This window comes from Pagrus pagrus (genome assembly GCF_965226575.1).
Source record: "Pagrus pagrus genome assembly, chromosome: 9".
Lineage (NCBI taxonomy): Eukaryota > Metazoa > Chordata > Actinopteri > Spariformes > Sparidae > Pagrus > Pagrus pagrus.
Window position 1 is genome coordinate 3376554 of NC_140193.1, and position 19087 is coordinate 3395640.

Genomic DNA, 19087 nt, shown 5'->3' on the forward strand with positions numbered 1-19087 from the left:
GGATGAGGAAGGAAAGGAAATCCCAGGAAAATCGTGAGGGTCAGCAATTATCTCTGCAATATTTGTAGTGAAATATATCAAAGCTGACCAAGGCAACACGTCTGACCTGAGGAAACACCTGCTCACACAGAAGATATAATCAAAATCTAAAGAGTGAAGCGTGTTTGACAGCTCAAAAGCCAGATACCCTGTAGCAGCCACAGCTGGGCTAACGTTAGCATGCCTGCAGCCAGCACTGACAGTTGAACACTTGACTTTAATGTCAGTAATTATCTAGCTGGAGAAGTTGTTTTTGGAGATAACTGGGAAATTCAAAGTAACCATCGGTACCCAACCCTAACGCCGAGATGTCTGACATGGTCTCTATCGTGTCTCTTTGTGTCCAGTCTCACGTTTCTCCAGCCCTCGGCTCACACCTCGACTGAACAGGAAGAGGGCGCTGTCCATCTCCCCGCTGTCAGACGCCAGCATCGACCTGCAGACGATGATCCGCACCTCGCCCAACTCTCTGGTGGCCTACATCAACAACTCCCGCTCCAGCTCGGCCGCCAGCAGCTCGTACGGGCACCTCTCGGTCGGAGGGATCAGGTACTTAAACAAAGCACAAGAAAATGTTGGTTCAAATACAAAACAGTCTCCGTTCATATTTTCCCTGAGCTAACTTCTTTCCCTCTCAGCCCCTCGTTCAGCTTCCCTCCTCACATCAACCCCGTGGCGTACCAGCAGCTGTTGTCCCAGCAGAGAGGTCTCAACGCCTTCGGCCACACGCCTCCTCTCATTCAACCGTCGCCGTCCTCCTTCGCTGCTCGCCAACACCCCCTCACTGCTTCAGCCATGTCCGCCTCCCACAACAGCTCCAACTCTGAGGCCAACCAGGTAGGATGTGAACGTTACACTTCAACACTGACAAAAACAAATGTATTTGAATACTGAGGCTTTCTTTAAGCAGGTTAATTTTCACTTTCATGTAGCAGATCAGATTTCTGAACAGCTGCAGGGTGCGTAAACCTCAATCATAGCATTATACAAATATGCAAAACTTGACAGCGAGGCAGATAACAGCTAAGTTAGATGTTAAAGGGAAATTTTGCCAGTGTTGACATGACAACATGAGGAGAAAATCTTCTGTGTACTGTAAACTACGAGACTGAACTTTCTTTTCAATTAGCTTTTCCATCCAATCTGATATCTACTGATATTTTTCAGCAGATTACCTTAAAAAACAAGAAGAAAGGCAAGGAGTAACTACATCCTTTAGATCTAGTCAGTCCGTTACATTCAGTCAGCTTACGTTGGTGCTGCACAGATCCAAAAGACGCCTTTGACGACGTTAGAAAGACGTCCAGTGGAGAGCAAGAATGATGTCTTTCACTCACTGTTGAAGTGACGTCCTTACAGGGTTCATAATTAAAGTCCTTACAATGTAAATCTTTAACTTCAGTTACAGAGGTAGCTTTTGCTGCATGGAGTAAAATTTGTCCTTCATAAAAATTTAATCTGACTAACGACCCTGTAAGGACGCCACTCGGACATCAGTCGCGAATGCTGAAAAGACGTCTATTCGTCAGAGAACTGACATCCTTTGGATATGTTTATGCTCAGGGGTTATTATGGTGGTGGGGAAAACCCTGTATTGCTGACAGCTTCAGACGATCACTGTTTCAACAGTTTCTTCGGAGGATGAATGTCTAAATGTAGCCTCGATTTACACGTCGTCGTCTGGAATGAAGTGTTTTTTGTGCATTTCCTCAGGTGGGAAATATGCAGGAGGCTCCCTCTCAGTGTCCATCTGTCTCCCCTCCTACTGTCTCCTCAGCCTCTTTATCAGCCCACTGTATACACCACAGCCACTCGTAGTGTAAACTTCCCACTCAGTGAATCACTCCTCGCGCTGCTATCAGCCGCCTCCGGCTCTGTTTCAGCACGTTTTTCTACTGACACACACACACCGAGAGTATCCGAGTACCCAGGAGTGTGTATTTGCATCTTTTTAAACAAGACACACCCCAATCCACACTACACACACACACACACACACTCAGCTTTATTTTCAACAGTGATCAGAACCATATTTCCTTCTTGGTTTTCAGCCAACTTGAATGAATCATCGAGGACGCCAGAAATGCTGAACTGCACCGTAGCGTCTGGGTGGGATTAAGAGACCCCCCTCCAATCCTGGACCCCCTCCAATGAGCCTCAATTTACACACACATACACAATAATTTATCAGCTGCTTTAGATTTTATATCTTTCCTTTCTTTTTCGCCTCCATTAGCGCCCGAGCGGGGCCTTATGTGTCTGCGTCTCTCTGTCGTCTTCAGAGTCTGTTGGCAGATCAAAGCCCCTCAGCCCCCACAAAACCCCCGACCCCGCCGCCCTCCCCCTCCGTACCGAGGGTAATAACTCCTCTTCTTTCATATTTCTTTTGCGGCTTCGGCGATCATAAGGCAGTCTAAACTGTTTAGTCTCGGCGGCGGGTCCTGGTCTGACGTATGGGCCGCGGTGCCTGGCGCAACCAGGACTCCGCACAACTACTATCCAGCCAAACACAACTGCGTGCTATCTCTTTGACTCAGTTATCTGATTCCCCGTCCGCCGCTCTGTGTGGCGACCGTGGAATCTCGTGGTCGTTTGGTCACTGTGAGGATTCATGGAGTGATTCACTGAGGGGTAACGCATGAGCTCATGCAGAAAATGATTTCTGCCACACCGGTCTCTTTAATCTCGTGTCTGTTCGTATCTGTCCCTCAGAACGCCAGTGGAGACCCAGCAGTGAGCAGCACAGTCAACCCGCTGAACACCAAGAGGTCAAAGGTGAAGACGGAGGCAGAGGGTCCGCTGCCCATCTCACCGTCCTCTCAGGTAAAGAATGAAACATTAGATATTAGATCTCTAAGGCTCTGTTCAGACCTGGTATTAACATCCATCCCATCAGGCAGAATGGAGTCTGATTTTCTTGTAGTTCACTATAATGTAAATGATATGTTGGGGCTCTCTTAACCTGCAAGATGTCTGTGAACACACTCTCTGTTTCACCTGATCCAACCACTGAACTTATAACCTCAATATTGCCAGACTCCCTTAAAGAAATTGCATAATTTTTCAGAGTTGTTGAGCGAGAAGAAACTTTAAGAATTTGTCATAGCTGTTTCACAGAGTTTTTAATCATTTATGCCTTCTTGTTAATTCGGCATTAAGTGCAAGATGTTTTGTTCCTTGTAAAAAGTTTGTCAGTTTGTCTGTTTACGTGTCTCATATGCGTCTTACCTGCCAACATTTAGCAGCTGCTAAATGATTTCACCATTAACAGTAAATTTAAGACATAAGACATTTTCATTGACAGTAAACATGTCAAACTTTACAAAAACAGATAACAGTAATACATATAGGCATCTTCTTTGTGGCCAGTGGAGACCAGTCCCCAGACTCCCTTTAAAAATTGTACAATTTTGTGAGTTGTTGAGTTCAAAGAAACTTTATAAACTTTATGAAACACCATCGCTGGCAAATTCTGAATTATTTGAGCCTTCTTGTTAATTCAGCAGATGTTACAAATGATCCCGATCAAAAGTAGTCACTCGAAACACATTTTGAGATGCATATTAATGATCGCTCAGGATGAATGTAAACACCAGGTCTGAATAAAGCCTAAGTTTCCCTCCCCATTTCAAATCTTTGTTGGGTCCCTTGAAGAAGTTACTTTAGGATCTGCAATGACCTTCAAAACAATCCTCATCATTCATTCATCCAACATTTATTTATACACAAGAGGAAAAAAATCAACTATATGTGTAATGAAGCTATCTCAGTTGGGAAATAGTCCCCATTCATCTGCAGTTTGCTAATTTAGCTCCAATTGATTATTGGTAGTGAATAAATAGCAGCTTTAATCAATGACGAGACGTGTTGTCACGCAGTGAGATCAAGCAACAACTCATTAGGATGAAGGAACAGATAAGATAAGAGAGATGCAAAACAGCACTGAATGCTTCTTTAACATATTGACCACAGATTCAGTTAAAAGATGTTTTTATTCCAGTCGTTTAGTGGTTCACACACATCTTCTGATAAAGCGCTGTTCCCCTTTTCCTCCAGGACCACGGTGGGGGGATCTTGGACCTGAGTGAGGATCTGGATAAAGACGAGTGCAAACAGGAGCCCGAGGCCATATATGAGACCAACTGCCACTGGGAGGGCTGCACCAAGGAGTACGACACCCAGGACCAGCTCGTTCATGTGAGTGATGGACCCGTTACTGAAAATTAATCTGTGCAGCGTACACCAGTGACAGGTCAGAGCCGGGCAGACGGCACATACCAGCGCTGATGCTGAAATATTGATTCCTAATGTTTGAAAGCGTTTCAATACTCATTTCCTGCAGTAGCAATACTTTCAACCCAGCTGTGGTTTCTCTGTTTCTCTTCTCCATGACAGAAAGTTGACACATCATCCCGTCTCATGCTGTGCTTCACACACAGTAGACAAGGCGTGTTATATTTATCTTTTAATAAAAAATCTAAACTTTATGCCCTCGTTATTATGTAAATTTTCCCCTGTGGGTATCAAATATCAAAATTTTTCAAAGTATAGTATCGAAGTTCTTGAAAAAACATTAACGTTCACATCGTTTAGTTATCAAACTGATTGTTCCCTTAACACTGGAAGTTTCGCTGTAAAAACACAAACTGTCCCATGTCAAGTTTCATCTTTCTGTTCTGGACACCGTCTCCATCATTATCGGTTTCCTTTCGCTGTTGTGAAAGTAAATTCCTGACTACGCCGTCAGAGCCACAGAGAGCTGCATTCTGTTGTGTAAAAAAGTGAAAAGTTCACACAACTCTTCTGCAACTCATTAAATCCTCACTGATTGAGTCTCGTCAGAAAGCCGTCCAGTAACTGATCCTTTCCTGTCGGGGCTGACACGCGCTACGTTAATGAGCCTGCCGGCTCTCGCCAAAACTCAAACCCAAGCCCCTGCAGCTGTGCCCCCCGTCCCCTCAGTCCCATGACCCCTGACCCATCACCTCTCACTCCTGGCAACACCCCCAACCCCCGAAACCCAGAGGGCCGACCATAAATCCATCGTCATGCCAGAAGCTCTGGAGTTACAGAACCTCGTGCTCCCCCCTCCTCCAGTCCAACTTGCTTTCTGTCTCGCTGTCAGTTGTCTCAGAGCGACGGTGGGAGGGCCGTGTGTCACGTCCACGTCCTCAGAGACTGATGGGAGGTGGCGGTGGTTGCTATAGGCTGCTACGTGTCAGGACCAGAGTTACCTTTATGAACTTTTGCCCCAACTCCAGCTCCCAAGCCACAAGACTGTGAGAGCTTGGCAGGATTAGCGAGCAGGCTAGCAGGGGCTCGGTGGTTTTGATCTCGGGTGTGGATGGACAAAGTGCGGCCAACACATTCTCAAATCCTCGCAGGACTGAGGGTTCTTTTTAAAAGTCTCTGCTTTCTATCAACTTCATAAAAAAAACAACCAGTAGTCGCCGTTTTTTTTCCACAAAAACTCCTGACAGCGTTTCCCTGAGCACATCCAGGGTTTCACACAAGCTTCTCTTAATATCAGCAGAAAAAACACACACACCTGTGGCTTTTTTCTGGCTTCTGCTTAACCAAAATAATCCAGTTTCAAGAGCCCCCCGAAAAAATTATGGACTCGCAGCAGTGTGTAAGCTGAAAATAGAGGCCTCCACTTGTGCCCGTTCCTCCACCTTCACCCAAAATAGATCTCAGCAGAATCGTCGACCACGGAGCTTTTTCGCTGGTGGAGAAGTGGCCACATAAGTGCAGCATTGTGGGCCGGGATGTCCTCAGGAAATGAAGTGGTTCCTCTGGGTGTGTGGCTATTTGCATGTGGTGCACGGGATGAGAGTTTTTCAAGTGTGTCTGTTCGGAAACATTGTGTGTGTGTGCGTACAGCAAGTGTGTTTGTCGTTGACGGACATTTTTCTTTTTTAGCAGGACATGGATGAAATACTGGAATTATACTAAGACGTATAATTTTGCAGTCTTCACGCAGCATTTCATAGAGAAATCTCTGAGATGTCACATTTAGGTTTAGAGCTGCAAATATTAATCGATTAGTTGTCAACTATTAAATTGAATTGCATATTTTTAAAATCGATTAATCAGATTGTGTATTGTGTGTTAGAAAATAAAGTTCTCTTAGATAATTTCTTTAGATGTGAATATTTTCTGGTTTCTTTCCTCCTCTATCACAGTAAACTAAATATATTTGGGTTGTTGACAAAACAAGACACTTGAGGACGTCACAATAGTTTAATTTGTCTGAAACGAGCCGACTAGCTGACAGAAAATGTCAAAGTTTAAGCATCACACAGGAAACTTTGTCCTCTCCCTCCGCTGACATCCTGATCCATCAAAAGTAAAGAGGAAACACAGATAAATACTCTTCCTGAACACTTTTACTGCGATCTGAGGAAGTTCCTGTTCCTTGAGAAACCGACACACACAGTCACACACTCGCAAACGCACACAGCCTGAAAAAACAGCCACAGTGCTTTTATAGTTTTTGTCTCCTGTTGACAGATGCATAATAACTGTCAGCCATAATGGATGGGCACCGTCACTCACAATGTGTGTGTGTGTGTGTGTGTGGACACATGAAAGAGGGAGAATCTTCTGGTGGGAAAAAGACAAGAATTTGCTGACTCGTTTTTAGTAACACACACACACACACACACACACACGAGCTCACACAGACTCACTTGGTGTCTAGCCACCACTTCTGTATCCCCAGACGTACGTTGTGATACGTTGTGATACGTTGTGATACGTTGTGATGATTGACCCGGATTGAATTGTCTCTGCAGCACATCAACAACGACCACATCCACGGTGAGAAGAAGGAGTTCGTGTGCCGCTGGGAGGAGTGTTCGCGGGAGCAGAAGCCCTTCAAGGCTCAGTACATGCTGGTGGTCCACATGAGGCGCCACACGGGCGAGAAGCCGCACAAATGCACAGTAAGAAGATTGTTTACCTGTGAAACACTAAAGTGAACTGTTGTTGGGGGGACAGATTTAAAAGAGAACGGGCAAAATCAGACGCCAACTGGCTTTTTAGTGAGAGGTCAATCCTACATTTCCCACAATGCAGTAAGGTGAAATAGCAGAGCCCTCGATTGGCTCGTTTAAAAAAGAGCTTTGCTCTGATTGGACTAAACTTTCAGCAAGCGTGACTGAGATGGAGATAATGTTTGACGTTTTCTTGAAGGAACAGCGAGTCTTTCCTTCTATAAATACCTTAAATTTTGTTTATGCAACAGACATTAACAACTATAATCTCATATGAATGATTTTTGATAGATGACGAGTCAAGTAGTCCGTGAAACTCCTACTAGATGCCGCTAAATCATGCAATTAAGCTTTAGCTGACTGCTATTAACGACCACTGGAAGAAGAACTTGGATTTTACTCGGCCACGTTAGCAGCACTCCCACAAATACTGGAGAGAAAACCTCCATGTGATTTTCTTTGTGCGGAGCGCCAGTGATATTTTCCATGTTGATAAATCTTGGGGGTTTCACTGAAGCCTTCGTTTGCTGTGTGAAGATCAAATCGAAGGCCTGTTTGCTGCGCTTCAAAGCCTGCTCACAGACTCTTGTGAATGCATTAAAACAGATGACTTGTGAGAGAGGGAGAGTTAAGAAAGCTGATTGACGGCGTGGGTGTGTAATTAAAATCTGCAGACAAGCAGGGGGCCGTGGGTCCTTATTAAGACCACGCTGTATATTCTCTACACAAATCCCACATGCATCTTCTCATAACACTCCCCTTTAGTCTCCTCTTTTAAGGCAGAATCTTCTGACTTCTGTATCCAATTCCTGAGCTCGTCTAATTTGATTCTCTTTTAATTTCAAAGCCAATTACGTTCACAATGACTACTCAGAAGGAATACCAAATTATAGCTTGTACAGTACAAGTGAATACAAAAGCTAAACACAGACTTCTCTTTGTCTCAACAAAGCAGGCCAGACAAAGAGCTCCACCACACCTCACACTTAGTTTAGATATTTCGCATAATGGCCCTTTTTACCAAAGTGTAGCACTGCTCTGCCTTTGTGTGGCACGCCACAGTAGGTGGGCACGAGTCCAAGAGTAGATTACATTTGAAAACTGAAACACACAGCTTTTTTTTTTTCCTCTACCCAGCTGCCGACAAAACAACAGAGCACTCGAGCAGTCGGTCTTACTGTCTGTCCGTCTGTCTGTCTTTTCTTGTGTCTCTGCAGTTTGAGGGCTGCGCCAAAGCTTACTCTCGCCTGGAGAACCTCAAGACCCACCTCAGGTCCCACACCGGGGAGAAGCCGTACGTGTGTGAGCATGAAGGCTGCAACAAGGCCTTCTCCAACGCTTCAGACCGGGCCAAGCACCAGAACCGCACACACTCTAATGAGGTACGTTCACGACACACAAGGTGATCAGCTGACACACTCAGTTACAATCCATCACTGCTCAAATGCCTGAAACCCCACTAAGTACATTTACTTAAGTGCTGCACTTAACTTTAAGGTACTTTATTTGATTATTCACGTTTTCTGCTTCTTTTTACTTCCACTGCACCACATTTTGAAGGCAATATACAGTGGAGTAGAAGTATAAAGTAGCAAAAAAAAAAAATGGAAAAACTCAAGTGAAGTACAACTACCTTCATGTTCACTTCGCTTCGTGTTCATCTCTTGCAGAAACCCTACGTATGTAAGATCCCGGGTTGTACCAAGCGCTACACGGACCCCAGCTCTCTCAGGAAGCATGTCAAGACGGTCCACGGACCCGAAGCCCACGTCACCAAGAAACAGCGAAGCGACGCGCCGCCGAGACTGCAGCCGCCCAAAGGCAACGGGGAGAACGAGGCGAACTCGAAGCTCAGTGCGAGAGGCGTGGACGGCAAGATTGAGGCCAACAGCACCTCTAGAGGAGTGGAGGACTGCCTGCAAGTCAAATCTATCAAGACTGAGAACTCCATGGTGAGTCCCGATCGCTTAAATTACAAACAACCCTTTTTATAGTTCATAAAAGATTTGTTCGCACTAGACCTTAACATTTCCAGTGCCACCTGTTGAGACATAACGAGAATATAACTGCATGGCTTTGGAAGAGAAGGACACTCATTTTCTTGCTGTTTCCCACTTTACTAACATTGCTCTGAGGTTAAATGTTAACTGCTGGTTCTGCCTGCATCCTTCCTAACTCACCTCTCTGGTTGTTGCCTAAACTTGCTTCTCTGAAGTTAACCTTCCTAATGGACAGACTTCACTGAGGTGAGCACTTAAACTGTCTCTGTTTTCTTGCGACTCAGCATGGGAGGTGTGGTGCGATTGTGTCCTCATGTTTCATGCTACGTAGGTGAATTCTTGCATGATCTAAAAAGTACATTTTGCATGATCAGGACATGCTTCTTTGTATATGGGATGAACACATACACACTCTACCATTTAACTGGATTTTTCTGCCCGCAAGATCACTGGCAGTCGCCCTCGGCTGTCGGCCGATGATAAAAGTCATTGTCGTATTAATATTCAAAGGCTGGGGCTGTTTTAGCATGTGTGCTGAACAAATAGTGCCAGCATCAAGCTGTGATCAAGACTTTAGTACATTTTCGGCCAGTTTAAATTACTGTCGCCACTGTGCTGGATTGTTGCTCACAGAACTCATCTATTATCTACTTGTTTTCTTGTTGTAAATAAATCAAACTCATCCATAGTTAATGAGATTATGGAACTATAGGCCTACATTAGTTATTACAAAACACCATCACAATCAGAATTTTTAAACTGTGGTAATTATTTCATATTGAAGAATACATAATGGAGTTCTCGGAGTTTGGCATGAGACATTCATTATTTTATTTTATCCATTTCTATTATTAAATTTCACTTCTTCTTTACACCGTGTGCGCCAGTTTTGCAGAACATCCATTCACTTCTGGAAAACTAAACACTGTACCACTATCATTTATAATAAAGCTTATATAGTTTGATTCATTACATTAACATCAAGTTCCTCCCTGCTGTCCTCCTCCAGACGTATCAGTCCAGTCCTGGCGGCCACTCGTCATGTAGCAGCGAGCCGTCGCCTCTCAGCAGCGCCAACAACAACGACAGTGGGGTAGAGATGGCCATGCACAGCGGGGGCAGCTTCGGGGACCTCAGTGCACAGGATGAGTGCCCCATGGTTGACTCCACTGTTCCCACTGGGGGACAGCAGGCTGGGATGGGGCTTCAGATGAGGAAAGCCGTGGGCCATGTTGGCGCGGTCACCATCAAGCTGGAGAACATCAAGAAGGAGAGGTTGAAGACAGTGAGGGACTCCTGCCCCTGGGTCAACTCTGCACCACAGCCACTGCAGGGCCAACGCATCAGCATGAAGCTGCCTCCCATACCTGCAGTCGGTAAGTGTGGAGGGTTAAAGAAATGCTTACTGTGTGTTGAGGGTGCAAGATGGCTGATTAATTGTTTTTAACTATTACTTAATGGCTCCAGCTAATTAACAATGTCCCTTGCATCTGCCAGGTTCCCTTCTGGAGAGCTCCAACATGATGAGTAACCCTGGTTCGTACCCTGGCCAACGCATAGGTGACCTGTCCTCATGTGAAGTAACACTGCTGAACCAGCTGAACGAGCGCCGTGACAGCACCACCAGCACCCTCAGCTCAGCTTACACAATGAGTCGGCGATCCTCCGGTATTTCACCCTGCTATTCCAGCCGACGCTCCAGTGAGGCGTCCCAGTTTGGCACTAATCGGCACAACAACATCAGTTCTGCTGACTCCTATGACCCGATCTCCACTGATCTGTCTCGCCGCTCCAGTGAGGCCAGCCAGTGCGGCGGTGGTGGCGTCAGTGGAGGAGGTCTCCCAAGCCTCCTTAGTCTGACACCAGCGCAGCATTATAGGCTCAAGGCAAAGTACGCTGCTGCCATTGGTGGAGCTCCACCGACTCCTCTCCCCAATATGGATCGAATGAGCCTGAGGACCCGAATGGCACTCTACAGTGACTCCCAGGAAGGCTCATCGCACCCATTCCACCAGCCACCTTCTGGAGCTGTGCCTCGGCGATGCAGTGATACTGGATATGGCACGCAGAGCATGATGCCCCATGAGGTACCCAACAACCTCCCTCGCCGTGCCAGTGACCCAGTGCGTCGTCCGACACTGGACCCGCTTTCCTTTCCAAGGGTTCAGCGCTATAACAGCATGAACAGCATGAACCCCATGAATGGTCCATCAGCTGAACGCCACCAGGCACTGGCTATGCAGGGATACACTCGCTCTGATGGCAGCTTGCAACGCTACCCATTCGCCCCCAGACCGCCGAGCATTTCTGAGAATGTAGCCATGGAGAACATGGCAGTAGATGGGATGATGATTGGGGTGGAGCAGAGTGGCGAGGATGATATGGTGCTTCCAGATGATATGGTACAGTATCTCAGGTCCCAGAATTCTGGCCCTGCAGGTCACAACTCGGGGCAGGTGGCCTACCATTCCAGCAATCAGACTCCGGGCTACCAGACAGGCATGGCCCCACCAGCATCATTTTATGCTCAGAGAAGGATGGCGATGGTGGATGCCACAATGACTCAGTCAGGTCAGGACATGCAATCATGCCAGATGGGTCCTGGTGGCTCCCAGCAGCCCTTCTCAGCACCGTCGGAAAACATGAACAAGAACAACATGCCGGTGCAGTGGAATGAGGTGAGCTCTGGGACCGTGGACACCACAACCAAGCTCTCCAAACAACAGCAGCAGCATCCTCTCAGGGGGAACTTAGCTATTGTTCAGCAGAGACACAATTTTGGTTCCTTACAGGGACATGGTCAGGGCCTTGGCAGCAATCAGCAGGTAGTGCCTATGAGTCAGAATATGTCTATGCAGGGGTATGTGAACCACAACAGCCAGAGGCTGATGAACATCTCTCACCAGCAGCATCAGCAACAGAGGCAATGCAACAATGTGAACTTTAGTGAGCAAATGAGTCCTCAGCAAGGGTTTGGCCAAGAGGCAATCCCAAATTCTCTATCTGGGAGCACTAGCGTTAGACCTACCCGGAACAGTGTGGCAGATCCAGAACTGCAAAGTTACAGAGCAAGGACACAGGCTGATGGGTATGCTCATGTGAACCAGGTGGATCTGCAGCAGAATTACAGCGTTGCCTCCCAGCAGCAGCAGCACAATATCCATAATGGAGGCAGGGGAATGTTACAGCCCAGGCCTCCCACAGAACCCAAGTCCAATGCAAGACAACACACAGGGTCTAGCATGATGCAACCGAGCCGAATACCCAAGTCGTCCGATTTGAGCCCCAGTCGTGCGACTGACACCTCAGAGGCGAGCCCAAAGAGGCCCAGTGGGTCAGCAGCCCACAACGGCAACTCTGAAAATCCGAACTCTGCTGTGTTCTACACAGCTCAGGTTCACATGTTTGAGCCAACTTCTGCCAACTTTGATGCCCCCATGTCCCCCTGTGCCAGCCAGGCTCCTGCCAGCAACACCACTGCTGCAGCCAACATGGCCTCACCGGGAGTCAACCTGGTCTCCAGCAGTACGGTGGATTCTTCCACTGGTGGATCTGGTGGCACGGAGCATGCCCAGATCGACTTTGACACCATGCTCGATGATGGGGACCACTCCAGCCTCATGTCGGGCACCCTGAGTCCCGGCCTTCTGCAGAGCCTCTCCCAGAGTTCCTCACGTCTCACAACCCCCCGCAACTCTGTCACCCTCGCGTCTGTACCGGCAGGGATTGGCAACATGGCCATCGGTGACATGAACTCTATGCTCACAGCGTTGGCTGAGGAGAGCAAGTTCCTCAACATGATCAGCTGAGAGCAAATCGAACACTTCTCATCCATCCAGTCTTAACCATGTCTACATCAGGAATATATGTACTAAACAAGAAAGCACTGATTGAACAATGCAAAACTGGCTTTTTCAAAAAAATGTCTTCATTGTCCATAGGAATATGCTTATCTTGTAATATTTGCTTCAGATTATAATATGCTACATTAAAAAGTTTAATAGTAAGTATAACTAGGATCAAGGACATTTTTTTCTATCATTATTTGTTAAAAAGCCATACATTCTACCTGCAAATATATGATAGCCCAGGGTATATAAATCCATCTACAACCAATTGCCATTCAGTATTTGCTGGTGTAATAGCCCTTTACAAAGTGGTGCACTGAGAGCAGTTCACACAGGACCTTGCTGTGGACATCGAGGTTGATCATCTGAGTACGACATGAAAACAGAGTTACCAGGAAATGAAACAGATATGTAGATAACAGATAATATTTTCTCATGAAGACCTTTATGTGTATAGATTATACTGTATGGTACTTGCTTTAAGTTATGCTATAGACTTTTGATGGTTAAACTAGGGCTGTCAACGTTACAGTAACATATGAACACCTACAACGAATTCAAAAAGATGAATGAATGATTGTTTAATTGAACTACAGTGAATGCAGTGAGCTCCAGTAACTTTTCACTTAACCACCAAACACACAGGTGCTTAAAGCACTGAGGTTCAGTAATGAACATAGTCTGAACCCAACAACCAACCATGCATGTAGAAATTAATAAATGCTTGTTATGAAAAAACAATAACTGCTATTGCAGATTATACAAAAGTAGGCAAGTCTGCTGACAATATCTGTACATTTGAAAGCAAGCGGTCCAAAAAAAGTGAACAATTCATTATTTTTACGATTATTTTCTATGTAACGTTAATTTTTACAACAATGTCTGGAAACTCAGGAATAAGCAGTCGTTCTTAGCTGCTCCCACAATAGTGACAAACTTCAACTTTGGAAATACATAAATTGGTATTTATTTTAATGTTTTACCAATGTATCTGGTCTGCAATGATTAAACGCAGCTCTTGATCGTTTTTGCTGCCTAGCTCGTGTCATCAGTATATTACACAGCTCTTCATCACTTGAAACTGTTGCAGTTGGTCAGTTTTTCTCTCTATTTCATCATTATCTATTCCGGCTATTGGTTTAACCAGTGTCTGATATGTAAAATCTGAATAAAGCTAAGATTGCCGTCCATATAAGTAACCTTTATTGGTAACTGGAGACCACTGTATAACGTCGTCAATTCAACTACCAAAGTAGTTGTGCCAAAGTAGTGCATTGTTAAGTTTGTTTAACTCAAAATGTTATTGGCAATCGGACACAAAAACCACAGATATCAATGATGGGAATGATGCTGAAACTATGCCCCTGATAATCTGCCGAAATGGCGGCAAAGCTCAGTGGCAAAACACACAAATTGGTTGCTTGATTCATCTAAACAGTACATGCACTCATTTAAAAAAACAAAACCAAGAAGTGCGTTGCAGCAACTCGTCTTGTGCAAAACTGGTTTTGTGCCGCTTTCAATGTCAGTGCTTTTAAAATGAAGGTTATTTGAAAATGAGCAAATTTTGTTTTTTACAAAGTGAACGCTTTTATGAATTTTCATGAAATTCAATTTGTAATTAATACGGTTACAACAAAAATTTGTGACAAATTGTAATTTACAAAATTAAGAACTTGACAGCCCTAGTTTTAACACGTGGTTGTACAACGTTATGATCCAGAGATATTTAGTGCTTTTTTGATCATGGTCTGAACTCCTGAGGATGGTACTGTACAATCAGATTTCCTTCTTTGCCCTCTGGATCTGAGGCATTCGCTCTCCATGGTCCCATCTCACAAGGGTAAATGATTGAAAAGGACAAGGATACGCCTCTGTGTTAGTCTATCAGGGCACATGAACCCCTGTGTCTGATGAGGAGCCTTCTCTAAAAGAATATACAAGTACCTCTGTGTGTTCTCAGCAGAGATCAGATCCTAATTAACACATTCATACCACCACCCCCTTCGCTGCACTCCACATTTCCCCTGGGCTCCGGATGAACTGCAGAGAGTCCAGGAAGGGACACAGACTTTGAAAATGAAATCCTGTTTCGGACAGGATTGGCGAACTAGCCCTGCAAATTCCTCAGTTTTATCATGTTTGCTGAATTTCTAAGTAGCCTTTAAAATGTTTGTGTGTATGCTACCATTCACTTTTACTATGCTCGGTGTGTGTGGGTTTGTGTGAGTGTGTGTATATAGCTTTTGTACATTTCAAATAAACTATCTCCTTTTTTTTTTCTGTTTTAAATCCCTGCATTGTGTCGTCTTTGATATACCATGTCTGTGATCCCCGGAGGACACATGAAAGAAGGGCTAGCGCGCTACAAGTGAAATCATATTTGGCATGTTCTCAGACTGCTGTCGAGAACAGCTCTTAAAGGGGTAGTTTGTAAGATATAGCCAGAATTTTAGCTTAAAACTATCAAAAAGTGTGAAGAATCAAGTGTGTGACACTATGTCACAGACGTCTATTTGCTATCTTGCGGGGATGGCTACTGAAGTAGGCATGCTAACCAGCTAGCCCTGGCCCGTCCTATCATACTACCACTTTGACGCCCATAGTTTCAGCTTGGAGATGTATGTAGGCGGCTAGTTCACTACTTGTGTGTAGTAAGTAAACAAAATAAACTCACAAAATCTCAAGAAAGATATTTTGATACTCAATTCAAGTTTCTCTCTCATACCAAACTAAAACAAGCTTAATTGCCTCATTGACTCATTGTACAATGCATTTCATTCAAACTCAACAAAAATGAAATAAAAGTCACGAACACAGTCTTAGTTTGTCTTTCCACAATCACCTCTGGTTTGGACAAAATAAATCCTCAAATCACAGAGAAAGATGTAAAAATATTCCGGCTCTTAGCACCGTTTTCACCCATTGCTTTAGTTTATCTCCAGACATAAGTTGAGTCACGCAACACAGGCTCATTTGAGTAGGGTAGTCGTCTCAGGTCAGCTGGGGCCTTGAGACCTACTCCGGAGAAGGTCCACCCCATGCGCGCCTCAGCTCAACTCTGTGCGATAAAACTGGTAATGGAAATGCAAATCGGTGCGGCCAAAAATGCAAGTGGAAAAGCCCCACTAGTCCTGGTAAGAGTCCCGTAAATCACCTCTGTACTGTATTTCCTGTAGTCAAACAAAGCATTCGATGTCCAGCTGAGTTGAGCCCTTTTGCCCACAGTGACTCTTCCAGTGATCCAAGGTTTGTGTGTGGGTAGACTCTCGTCAGCTTATAGGGCTACTTAGCTCCACAGCTAATTGAGCTACTTGCTAATGACAGATAGTTATGCTCGCCCCTATAGTTTTGGAGCTACCTTTGAATTCTGGCCTTTTATTACAAATGACACCTTTAAGGGCAAACACCAGTATACCGGTTACTCCAGCAGTATTATGAATGAAAACCATGATTTGAAAAGATTGTACTCACACAGCAGATACATAACATTTTTAAATGAATGCACAAATTAAACCATATGTAAGAAGTATAAAACGTGAATATTTCTCATACTGGAAGATAAAGTTAAATCTTGCCATATAAACCCATGTCTTGTCTCAGATCTCGTCATTTAATGTTAAAAAAAAAGCACCTTTAACGTAAGTTGCTTTAACATAGATACATATGTCAAATTAAACCAATTTTGCACTGTCCTTCCTCTTGTCTTAGATTCAGGTCTCTTTAGATTGCTCCATGTTAACTGCAGTGCGTGTGCTTCAATAATAGAGGAGCAACGTTTGTTTAGCTTTGAAGCCCTGTCTTTCCTCTGCATACATTTGAGTATCTTTCTTGCTGCTCTGCTAATGAAAAGATAATGTGTTGGATTCAGTAGTTGCGCTTTTTATTCATGATTCTTAACTCTGCATACCAGAGCAAAACACGAAGGAGCGAGCAGTCTGAATACCCAGGTGAAAAAGGATACTCCATACGCACAAAACGCACACAGAGCAGTTTCTAAACTTAGATGGCATGTTGTCCAAAATTAACAGTGGCAGGCCGGCCCTGAAGAAATGGGTCTGAGAGCAACATAAAACAGGAAAGAAGAGAAAGAAAAAAAGAGGAGGGAGCTGCTGTGGAGTTGAACTAGTAAAAGGTGGGAAGCAAAGAGCGAGATTAAAGAAAAAGAAAAAGGAGAGGGGTTATAAGAAAAGATGCAGAGTGCAAAAAGAAGGAGACCAAATCATTTTTTAATTTGACAGCAAATTCAGCTAGGGACTGGTTAGAAGTGGAGCCCACTGATTGCTTTTGCCACAGGAATTCCTTATTCTCTTAGAGAGAGGATCGGAGAAAAATAGCCCCAGGGTAAGGAGTCTCACCAGAGAGGAGAACAAGAGGTTAGTGAGGCAGAAACGGATGATTAGCCAAAGCACACAGATGAGGAGAGATGGTGTGCTCTGAAGCACACGGCTTCATATAGTAAACAGGCTGCAGACATACTGTACAGTGCATCCAAAGTAAAGACATTTACCTGTTTCCTTTACAATGCTTAACACAAAAGTTAAGACTGGCTGTTAAAGACACCTGCTGTCCCCAAAGACAGTATTTTGTATGATAAGGAGAAATACAACAACACAACAGATGATAGGTACTGCAGGAGTATGGGGTCTATAACCAAAGCGAGAGCTGTGTCCGTATACTCAGCATGAAGTCAAACACGTTCCCGGTGGGTGTTGTCCCTTGTCCCCACTCCTGTTTGTAATACTCATGGATGACATCTCAAGGGAACCTCAGAATTGCGTCTCTACCTCTTCTCGATGACCCTGTTCTGCGGCCTTCTTCGCTCCGTGACCTCCAGCAGGCACTGGGGCGGTTTACAGCTGCAGAACGAGGGTCAGCACCTCCAAGTTCGAGGGCCATGGTTCGCCGCCTTAAAAAAGTGGATTACCAGCTTCAGGTGGGGGTGAGCCCCTGCCCCAAGTGGTGGATTTTAAGTATCTCGGGGTTCACGAGTCACAGGAAGATGGAGCGTGAGATGGACAGGCATTGCGCCGGACCACGGTGGTGAAGACCTATGGTCATGAGCTGTGGGAATTTTTATTTCCAGCTAGTTTCTGTCTAACTTCCCCTCAGCGGGCCTCTAGATTGAAGTGACTTGTTGCAGCTATATGAAGATTTTTAAACAAAAATCAATTGAACAAAGAATGTCAGGAGCAAAACCCTTCATTCGCCCACTTTGGTAGACTGTAAGTCAAATTGTTTTCCAAGATAAAATAAATAGCGTACTGCCTGATAAAGTTGCAGTCATGCCAGTTTTGTTTTCATCAGAGATCTGAGAGATGTAATGAGGAGGGGAAAGGACAAACCATCTGTGGAATCCCCTTCCTTTCAATTCAGCTGTTCCTAAGTTTGCCAACATCTCACTGTTGGGCTTTAAAGTGCTGTCGCCTGTTAAGAGAAAGGCATTCAGAGGCGGTCAGCTGTTGGTCGGTGACATTCGCACCCTGCACCATGGCTGCTACCAGACAAAACAACATGCGTCAGAGGAGCAGGAGGTCAAACGGATGAAAGATTGCTAACCTCAGCTGACCAACAAAAGGAACAAATGCAAAGCTTAAAGAAAAATTGATTCTCATATACAGTTAAATGCCCATAGATTAGTAACAGTTACAAGTATTTTAATGAAATATCTAGCTTTACATTTTGAAATCCTGCAAGAAAGTTAAGTTCTTAAAAAGCAGTAGTGTTAGAGTATCATGACATGTCACCACATACTGTAGACGTGTGACTGATCCAAGCCCCCAGGAAGAACGCCAGGCTTTGAAGCCAACTTTCATAGGGGCCAAAACGTGTAATTACATCACCACGTGATGCGCTGGGACCCAAAAACACTTTTCCCCATAAGCTGACATTGTGAAAGAAGCATCTGTAAAACGGTGGATACATTTTGTAGAGTGTCACAACCCCCGCAAGATGAGGTTGTGAGGGATTCGGTTACCGATTTGCTTTTCCATCACCAGTTTTACCTGCTCCATAAGTAGGGCCAAGCTGCGTCCGCCCCTCCTCCATGTGTGCCGCGGTGACATCTCACAACCGCGGCCAACCCGTAGCAAGAACCCATCTCCCCCCTCAAATCGATACTGAACTCCTGTCTGTGCAGGAAACCTGAGAGAAAGGCGTTTTTAAAAGTCAGTGTGTTCAGCTCTCAGTACTTTTGTTGCTT

At 44.9% G+C, this 19087-nt stretch overlaps 1 protein-coding gene across 1 annotated transcript in view; it reads left to right on the forward strand.

Annotated features, from left to right (window-relative positions):
* Positions 1-15340, forward strand: part of gli2a (GLI family zinc finger 2a) — an 88038-nt gene extending 72698 nt beyond the window's left edge. The window contains exons 6-14 of the mRNA XM_084363025.1: positions 387-588; positions 678-876; positions 2752-2862; positions 4096-4236; positions 6837-6986; positions 8255-8419; positions 8708-8989; positions 10047-10413; positions 10535-15340. Coding sequence (XP_084219151.1) covers positions 387-588; positions 678-876; positions 2752-2862; positions 4096-4236; positions 6837-6986; positions 8255-8419; positions 8708-8989; positions 10047-10413; positions 10535-12846 — 3929 coding nt within the window. The 3' untranslated portion in view covers positions 12847-15340. The remainder of the gene's footprint in view (positions 1-386; positions 589-677; positions 877-2751; positions 2863-4095; positions 4237-6836; positions 6987-8254; positions 8420-8707; positions 8990-10046; positions 10414-10534) is intronic.
* Positions 15341-19087: the final 3747 nt, after the last annotated feature.